We start from the raw sequence: 10120 nt of genomic DNA, 5'->3' as shown, positions 1-10120 counted from the left end.
TTCATAGAATTGCAATTTTTAGCCTAAAAAGCAATCTCCTGTAACAAATAACCTTTTAATAAAGACAGTGGTTTACTTAACTCCCAAAATAAACCCACCACCAGATCCCCATACAGCAGAATCCATGTTTTAAAAGTCAAGAGCAGTCAGAAACTGAGCAACTGGCTTTTGCATGATGATACGCAATCCCAAATTCCACAACACTCTATTTTATTTTTTTTTTTGGCTTTTCCCTGAAGGTGGTCTGAGCTCCTCGCTGAAAAGTAGCTGCGGGACACGAGGACCAGAGGGCCAGGCTCCAGGAAGTATTCTCAGATCAGGATGGAGGACAAGTTCTGTCTTGCCCCAAAAGTCTCACCAGCGCATGGCAAAGTGACTCTGCCCATCGCTATCTTTTTCTCCACCTGGCATTCCAACTCCAATATTGTTATAACATTCTTCAAAGAAATCATGTTGCAACAGCCATCCTTCAGCGGCTACAGGCAGCAAAATGCAATGCAAAGAGCTTTCTTTGGCTCCCGGTGAAGTCCCTTGTTTCGAATCCACAAAGCCAAGGTCTTGTCTTGCTTTTCAGCGCGCCCTGTCCGAGAGGATCTCACGTCTCTGGGCAGAACAGCTTTGTCAGGAGGTTCAAGATCTTTTGCCTCAGGTTCCACTTGTCGCCGATCCTGCGCAGCTCTAGGGCGCATTCCGCCACCACTTCCCGCTCTGCAGGGCACACGCACGGCCGTCACCACCCGCACCGCCGCCTGCCCACCCAGATTTGCGTTTAATGTCACTACTGTACATTCTGATTTCTACCCTTTTTTTCAGTATGACCCGACCTCCCACACCCTCCCCCCACTCCACTCCAAGCAGTGGCTGCACCCCCTTCCCGCCGATTCGCCTCCACAGGGGCGGCAGCATCCTGCTGCTCGCAGCGCGTCAGGCGCTGCCCCCGTTCCGGGTGCTGGAGCCGAGGGGCCGGACGTCGTGTTAATCCCCCCAACACACCCCATCATCCCGCTCCCTTCACCCTTCGGTACCTGAAGGAGCGGCGGGCGGCGCGCTCTTGCGCAGAGTCCTGCCAGGCATCATTGCGGCGGCGGGGGTACGACACGGCTCGGTACTGCACTGCGGGGCACGACACGGCTCGGTACAGCACTCCAAGGCAGAGGCGGCACGAATGCTGCCGGGCGGGGCGGAGCACTGCCCTAAAAGTGGCGCGGCGGGGTTTTCCCCTCGCCGTGACGTTCGGAAACCGCGCGGGAATCCCGCCCCCGCGGCCCCCCTTCACTCCGCCGGGCGACCTGGGGGCGGGTGCGGCGTGCTAGAGCGTGCCCGTGCGGGGCCGGGGACACGGAGCCCTTCCGACTACATCTCCGCTGCGGGACGCAGAGGAACGGCGGGATAGGGTGTGCTGGAACAGGAGGAGATGGAGGGATGAGGCGTTCTTGGGGGGAAAGAGGGGGAGGCTTTGGGGGATCTCTTGGTGGCCCAGGCGCAGTGGAGGGATAGGGTTCTCGTTGCCTGGGCAAGAAGAGGCGGAGAGGTGCGGTGTAACTTGCGCCAAGCAAGGAGGCATGGAAGTGCTTGTGGTGGTGGTACAGCAGACATGGCATGGGGTTGCTTTTGTGCAGAGAAAGAGGTAAAGGGATGAAGTGTGTCTAAAGGGAGAGGAGATGTAGGTGTGGAATGGGCTTGTGGTGGGCCAGGAGAGGTGGAGGGATGGCGTTTTCATCTGGTTGAGAGGCGGCAGAGGAGTGAGGCAGGTTTACACTAGGCAGGGGGAGATGTGAGGTTGTCCTGTGCTTGTGTTGGTGGTCCAGGAGAGATGGACAAGGTTGTGCTTGTGCTGAGAAGAGGCCGAGGATGGGTTGCACTTGGACAAGCAGAAGAAAGGGATAGAGTGTGCTTGTGGTGGGCAAAAAGATATAGAAGGTTAGGTCTGCTTGTTCTTATGCCAGGAGATATTTCTGAGGTGCTGTGTTATTATAAACAAGGTGATGGTGACCTTAGCCTTGAATAAGCCATGGGGAAACAAGCCCTTATCGTATGCCATTTGCAATTTAGGACCTTCCTCATCCATAGCAGCACAGTGACACAGCTGACATACTGTGGCACGCTCACCTGCACTTACTGTAATTTTAGATGATGCTTCTTGCCAGCATTAAGAGATGGAATTAGAAAGTCACCCTCGTGACTTTGTGATGGTTGCACAGTTACGGGAGAGCTGCCAGTGATAAGTGAGTCACTCATCTACCTCCTGTCTCTCAGAGAGCTGATACTTGTTGTGGTGGCACATAGGGTGGACCTTTGTTTTTAGGGGGAAATGAAAACAGCTTGAAGTAAAGAAAACACAGATGGGCCAGACATAACAAAGAACAGATTTGTGGCTGAAAACTCGTAAATGCCCACCTCTTCCATCAAAACACAGCTTCAAGCAGGAAAAGACACTGTGATAAAATACAGACCCAGAAAGGGGCTGTGGAGAAGCTCTTTGTGGGATGTCTCTGAAATAAAGTATCTGGAAAGTATGTTATAAGAGGAAATATCATCAGCTGTGCTCAGAAACTGTTTCCCCTCTGTATGTGCTGTAAGCAATGGCACACCTTATTTCCCTTCCTGAGTAGCTGCCACAGTGATGCCATGGGGCTGATGGGGAAGAGGCAGTGGTGCTGGCTCACAGATGGGGCATTTCTCAGCTTGAGAGGTCCAGACACAGGAATTTCTGCTGATTTTGAGAAGATACTTTGTTAGTCTGTCATCCTTTTGTATAAAACCTGTACAGCATGCAGGATTACTTAGAGAATGTTTTAGTTGGGATGGGTCCAAGCCCACTGCATTGAGCAGGGACACCTTTCTCAGACCTTTATCCAAGCTGGCCTTGCATGTTTTCAGAGATGGGGTGTATACTACCTTTCTAGGCACTTTTGCCTGACTTGATGTGCTTAGGATTGCATTTAATCTCTTGAATACCTGTGTTGGTAACCCAGACCTGTTCAGGGATAGCTGCCCTTTGACCATATCATTCCTGTTACACAAGAAACTTTCTTCAAAACAAGTTTGTTGGGTTTTAGATGGCAGGAAGGTAACCGAACAGCTCAGGTGCATGTCAGGCTGTATGATGTCATCCCTTGCAGTGGAGGTGCTGTGTGCTTCACCACGTGATGCATAAGGCTGCATCTGATGTCTGCTCCATGAATTATGGCAGTCCCTCCATGACACCAGCACAGGGGGTGCTTACCAAGAACCCTGCATACCCCCAGTGCTCTGCAGGAGTCAGCACACCCAAGTACAGGGAAAGCACTCACAAGCTGAGTCTGCAGAAGAACACACTAATGCCTTCACTGCTGGGCATGTATGTTATTTTGCTCATTTATTTTGCTCATTTAAGCAGAGCCAGGGATGACCTGGGGCATGTTCTTTTTTGTGAATTTGAAGAGAGATCAAATTCTTGGGCAAACTGTAAAACTGCATTGGGTTAGGAACTGGCTGGAGGGCCGAGCCCAGAGAGTGGTGGTGAATGGTGCCACATCCAGCTGGCAGCCAGTCACTAGTGGTGTGCCCCAAGGGTCAGTGCTGGGCCCTGTGCTCTTTAACATCTTTATTGATGATCTGGATGAGGGCATTGAGTCCATCATCAGTAAATTTGCTGATGACACCAAGCTGGGGGCAGGAGTTGATCTGCTGGAGGGTAGAGAGGCTCTGCAGAGGGACCTTGAGAGGCTGGGCAGATGGGCAGAGTCCAACGGCATGAGATTTAACACATCCAAGTGCCGGGTTCTGCACATTGGCCACAGCAACCCCATGCAGAGCTACAGGCTGGGGTCAGAGTGGCTGGAGAGCAGCCAGATGGAAAGGGACCTGGGGGTGCTGGTCGACGGTAGGCTGAACATGAGCCTGCAGTGTGCCCAGGCAGCCAAGAGGGCCAATGGCATCTTGGTCTGCATCAGGAACAGTGTGGCCAGCAGGAGCAGGGAGGTCATTCTGCCCCTGTACACTGCACTGGTTAGGCCACACCTCGAGTACTGTGTCCAGTACTGGGCCCCTCAGTTTAGGAAGGATGTTGACTTGCTGGAACGAGTCCAGAGAAGGGCAGCAAAGTTGGTGAGGGGCTTGGAACAGAAGCCCTATGAGGAGAGGCTGAGGGAGCTGGGGTTGCTTAGCCTGGAGAAGAGGAGACTCAGGGGTGACCTTATTACTCTCTACAACTACCTGAAGGGAGGTTGTAGACAGACGGATGTTGGTCTCTTCTCCCAGGCAGCCAGTACCAGAACAAGAGGACACAGTCTCAGGCTGCACCAGGGGAGGGTCAGGTTGGATGTTAGGAAAAAGTTCTATACAGAGAGAGTGATTGCCCATTGGAATGGGCTGCGTGGGGAGGTGGTGGAGTTGCTGTCATTGGTGGTTTTCAGGAGGAGACTTGATGGGGTGCTTGGTGCCATGGGTTAGTTGTTTAGGTGGTTTGGACGTGATGATCTTGAAGGTCTCTTCCAACCTGGTCTATTCTATTCTATTCTATTCTATTCTATTCTATTCTAATTACTGTTTCTCCAGTAAGGGCAAAACCAGATGGACTTTGATTCTGTCCTACTTAGCAACACTTGCTCACTTGAAAGAGAAATGATTGTTAAAGGCAACTTCACCCTGTGTCTCTGCAGCAACACAAAGAGATGGGCCCTTCTTTTGGGCATATATGGGAGGGTAGATGCTTTCCTATCAGAGCAACTGGGCGCAAGCCATCAGGACAACAGAATTGCTGGCATGCATGTATTTTTTTCTATTTTATCTTACAATGGTAATAGGGTAGTAAGAATGGTGGGGGACTTTAGTGTACTGACTGGGTTAACAGACCTACTTGAGAGCTAGAGTATCTGAAGTGCTTATCTCCCTTGTCATTGCAGTGGTGTAAGGCAGGAAGCTCCACTGTTCAGAAGAGAGCTGGCTTGCATCAGCTCTGGATCTGGTTCATTTTCCCACAGGGTTTTTTTGGTGCATGAGAGCCTTACTGGTGTGTGACAAATCACAGTCTGTTAGGGCATAAGCAGCACATGGAGGGGCCGCTGCCAATTACAGGATTGCACAACAGGGGCAGAGCAAAAAAAAAAGCCCATTGTGGTTTTAAGTCATCAGCGAGCTCTGAATGTTTTTTTGTTTCTTCTTGTTTTGTTGTTTTTTTGTTTCAGTTCCCTTAAATAAGGCAGTATAGCTATGGAAAGCACAGGCCTCTGGGAAACTGCTCAACCAGAGCAGCCACAAAAGCTGTTTCTTCTTGTGGTTCCACTGAGCATGACCACGGGTGGGCATACCCCCAGTGAGGAGCAGCCCAAGGAGCAGCCTTCCAGTTTATTCCTGTTCAACAGTATTTAAAATTAGTGCAATTGCACTAGAAGAGAGAATCATCTTGAGATAACATGCCCCGAGCTTTGATGGTGTCTGGGTGATGTGGTCTAACCAGGAACATCTCACTGAAAGCCAAGGCATGAAGGACTCGGTATGAATAACAGAAGTGGGCAGCCTGCTGAATGGAAAGCGAATGTTGCAGAAACGAAATCAAGAGTCAAACAGAACGGAAACAGGCTGGTTTTTTTCTGTGAACTCAGTTACTTGTGCTGAATCAGCTTCAAGCTGGGTTTGTGTCTCACTATAAAATCTTAGGTAAATCCTTAGTTATTGACGTTCATTTTCTCCTCTTTCCAAGGCTGCTTGGTGTTGACAGCTGTTGTGTTAACTGAGAAGATGCTTGTTTCTCTCCCCCTTTTCCTGTTTCTGCAGACCACAGAGTTGGCAGTTCCTGCTGATCCTCGTGGGTCCCAGCGCCGGAGCAGGAAACTTGGCTCTGTTGTCAGAAGAACAAACCAAAGGTCATTTTGGGAAAGCACAGCAGGGTGTGGCCATATCAGGCCACGGAGGATGATGGCCTTGGCTGGGGTATTTTTTAGTGTTTGGGGTTTTTTTAAACATTTCTTAAATCACTGACTCAATTTTGTTTGCTCTTCTCTGTCACCTTTCTTCCAGATAACTCTCTCACCATTACAAGTAAATCTTCATAAATCCTCAAGCTTTAAGCATTAATCTCAACCTCATTTTTCAAGGAAATGGCTTTGTTCTGCATTAGGGATCTTCTGGTGGCAACTGCATAAAAGTTTTGGCCTCTTGCAGCTGCTGCTACACTGCCAACACCTCCACTATGGTGAGGGAAGAAGTTCATGCAATTTGAAATAGTTAATTGAAATATTTCAGCCAGTTCAACTTTGAGTTGCTGATGTTGATCCAGCACCAGAGAGGAAGAGAGACTATGAAGGCCTGCCTGCATGCTGCTCAGATGTAGCCCCCACTTGCACAGGACTTATCTGTTGTTTAAATATTACCTAATGGCCCTGCCATTGATTCTTAGACTCTCCCTAAGCTATTCTCTCTCTCTCCTGCTTCCCTTGAAAGCTCAAGTGTGTAATTTTCTTAGCAAAACATGAACTTGCATGGCTTGTACATATAACAAGCTGTGGTGGACTGTTACTGGCAGAGGAGATGAACACAGTTTTTCTTCTGCAACCTATGCCAAGCAGGTGGCATTAATTAATTACTTCCAAAATGCTTCTGAAAAATGTGGTGCTAATTGAAGCCAGGGTAGGAAAAGGAGTTTGCTTATTGACACCAGCAACATTTGGGTGAGCCTCTCCTTGATATTGCAGGAGCATCAGAAAGTTTATGCTGACTGCATGCTCTTTAATAAAGGAGTAACCATGAAGAAACTTGACTGAATTTTCCAGGTCATAGACTGTTACACAGTCAATTTGAATTTATGCAGGGCAGGTTATCTGGTGAACAGAATTTTCTGTAAAAGCAGGATCAAAGACACTTCAGGTGTAAGGCCCTTCCTGGTTCAGTCCATTGTTAGTCACCAGAAAGCTTTCACAGTCTCAAGCTGCGCCAGGGGAGGTTTAGACTCAAAGTGAGGAGAAGGTTCTTCACTGAGCGAGTCGTTCGTCATTGGAATGGGCTGCCCAGGGAGGTGGTGGAGTCACTGTCCCTGGAGGTGTTCAAGGGGAGATTGGACGTGGCACTTGATGCCATGGTCTAGTCGTGAGGTCTACCGAGACAGGTTGGACTTAATGATCCTTGGGGTCTCTTCCAACCTCAGTTATACTGTGATACTGTGAAATGGATGTAAGTGTGGATAGAATTTATTAGGTAGTTTGTTAAGTGGGTTTTATTACTCGTGAGGATGACAATATCCTCATAAAAGCCTGTCTTTGCAGCTGTAATTTAGAAGTGGTAGATGTTAGTAAAGTAAATATTGACATAGATCACTGTTTATCAGGCTGGTGGAGTATTAGATGAAGGGCTCTGCTCTGTGTGTGTAGGTGTCTGCAAAGGCCAAGCGTACCGTTAGCACAGCTGCACCATCACTGCTAGGTTTTTGTGGAAGTCCTTCCTTGGATGGCGACTATGGTTATTTTCTGTCTTGCTATCTTTGTTAAGAATTTGAATGTGCTCCATTTCTGGAATTCTTTATTGCTTGCTAGTCTGCTAGATCTTTTTCAGGCTCTGGCTACCTCCTCTTGCCCCTGTTCCCCGCTCCTCCTCTGCACTTTGTCATAATTTTTGTGTACACAGCAGGTGTGAGATTAAAAAAAAAAAGGGAAATCCCATGTGTGAGACAATTGGCGCTGTTCTGGCATGCTGGTGCCTTGCAGCTGAGCCAGAAATCTGGCAACCCACGCAGGGCTCATTATATGACTTGCTGTGAATCACTGAAGCCTAACAAGAGAATTAAGGATTTCAATGAAGCTTTGCTGGACACTGGCATGGTCATCTGGGACTCCTAGTCTGGCACTGAGCTGCACCTCATTGCTGCAGTGCCTTTTCTGTACTCTTGCACCTCTCTTCAGTTGGGACAGAAGCTATATAGCACAATTAGAAAATTTTCAGACTATTCCAATAATGTCTTCTGTTTGCTGGGTTTTGAAAGTCCCTTGTTTGAATAAATACTCATCGAGTTCCTTGAAATCCCATAAAGCTGATTTCATTTAGGGCAGTCTTGAATTTAGCAAGCAGATTAAACATAATGCAAAAAGCTGAAGAGAATTAATGAAAAAAAGCAGGAATGAGCCAAGGTAGGACACAGTATCTTTTGTGAAGCCTTCTGCTCTGAAATTTTTAGGCCTTAGCTGTTTTATTCACTGTCAAGGCTAGACCTCTACATTTGGAAAGGGCAGACAGTGTGTATATTCAACACTAGAAGGAATATAAGATCTATACAATTAGTATCATATGTGATTTGTATTAATACAAAATTAGGTGTGTTTGGCTCTGATCCTTGTTCTAACAAGGAAATAATGAGAGTATGATTTGAGTATCATTTAAAAATACTGTTTAGGGGAAAAAGGACACAAAAGTATGAGACTACATCACGAATAGGCCATCACAGGCTAGACCTCAGGAACTGGTAGCAGTATGAGAACCGGTCTTAACACACAGATGCACACACGCTGCCAAGATACACTCATTTTGGGGTGCTCTGGTGAGTCTCCAGCCACTGTAGCATCACTGGGGGAATCTGCACCACTTCCATCTCAGGATCTGCATGCTGCATCATGGAAGCCTGAAACCTGCTGTATGCCCTACTTCTCTACACAGGCTATGCTGTCTGAGAAGAGTGTCAAGTTGAAATTTTGTCCTGGTGAAAGGTGGTAGGGTGACCATAGACTCTGGAGGCAGGGGGACCGCTTGGTTCATCACTAGACAGACTCGAATTGGACTGCCCTGAGAGGGTTGACAGCGTCTCATGTTGTGAGGTAGTTTCACTTTAAAGTTTTTCCTCTGATTGTGCTGAAATGAGCTCATTTCCTTTTCGGTTTTATTTTTCATATGCAGACACATACAGGGAGGGGGAGGGTATGACTTTTGCTGCTTGTTCTAAATGGGAGAGAAAATGAAAAGCCTCCCTGCAGATGGAAAGTCCCCTACAGCTGCTCTGCAGATATGCCACAGGAGCTATAGGCACAAAGGGCCTCAAGGAGAAATGCTCTCAATGTTTTCTGTACGGCTATGAGCAGCTCATAGAAGAGAGGAGGGCATGCCAGAAGTGGTGAGACTGGGTCGTCAGATGCAGACATGAATACTGTCCCCTCTGAGTGCCCATCTGTTGCTGTGCTGACGTGAGGCCTGGATCCCTCCATTTTTTACTTCAGAGGAGCCCTACTATGGGAAGCAGCTTGGCATAGCACTGCAAACCTGCAGGCGTAATTCCCCCTTTACTTAATGAACACCACGTTCACCTGCTTTGTTGCTTTGTTTCCAGGTGACATCAGGGAATGCAAAACCAGCACAGAGACGTACATGTTTGATGGCTATCATGGCTTGAACATGAGGACAAGTTTCTCCCATGCATCCAGAGTCATCTGGTGGGTGTTGCCCACCCGAGCACACACACTTTTGGCCATGGGTGTGCCTCTGCGTAGTGCTGGTTGCTGGTGGGAAAAGGAGAGCAGCTGGAGTGACCTTTGACATTATGAATGCAAACAAGTCAGAAATAAGAAGTCTCCTTTCCAGGGTTAGGTCACAGTGTTCTTCCTCACCAGACATGCCTCTGCAGATGCACCAGCTGACTCCAAAGGTTATAAAGGAGAAGTAAATAGGGGAAACAGATGAAAAGGGTTTGCATTTTACAATTTGTTTCTGTTCTCTGGGGTCTCTGTGCTTTGGGAAGGTCCTAGTGTCAGCTACTCCTTATGTCTGTCATGGGCCTGGGTGCTGTGCACGTCCCCTGCACCTTGGCAGGGGTGTGACCATCCCTGCCTGTGTAGGGGAGAAATGGAGGAGAGTGAGTAGCTGAGTGGGGGAAGCAGAGCAGGGGTCAGGAAGTGTGTGGGCTGTGTCACACAGGCCAGAGTAGGACCCAACTTCACATGGCAGCACCTTGAGTTACAATATGCTTTGTGGGCCGTGATGCCATCCTCCCTGCCTGTTTCATCACCCTGCAGTGAGCACATGGGTTGTGAATCTGAGGAGCTCTGGGCAGGGGAGCATATGGGTTGTGAATCTGCAAGGAGCTCTCATCTACAAAGACACAAGAAGCCAGGGGATTTTGTATTTTGTTTGTTGTTTTTAACACAAGGCAATTTGAATGTCAGAT

At 48.3% G+C, this 10120-nt stretch overlaps 1 protein-coding gene across 1 annotated transcript; it reads right to left on the bottom strand.

Moving 5' to 3' along the window:
• Positions 1-220: 220 nt before the first annotated feature.
• PMAIP1 (phorbol-12-myristate-13-acetate-induced protein 1) lies at positions 221-1109 on the bottom strand. Its single transcript, XM_054178443.1, has 2 exons — positions 1026-1109; positions 221-708 (listed from the first exon to the last, which is right to left on the bottom strand). The coding sequence occupies exons 1-2, from the start codon at positions 1075-1077 to the stop codon at positions 596-598; spliced, it is 165 nt and encodes a 54-aa protein (XP_054034418.1). The 5' UTR covers positions 1078-1109; the 3' UTR covers positions 221-595.
• Positions 1110-10120: the final 9011 nt, after the last annotated feature.

Source organism: Dryobates pubescens, chromosome Z (assembly GCF_014839835.1).
Source record: "Dryobates pubescens isolate bDryPub1 chromosome Z, bDryPub1.pri, whole genome shotgun sequence".
NCBI lineage: Eukaryota > Metazoa > Chordata > Aves > Piciformes > Picidae > Dryobates > Dryobates pubescens.
This window is presented reverse-complemented; position numbering and strand designations above follow the sequence as displayed.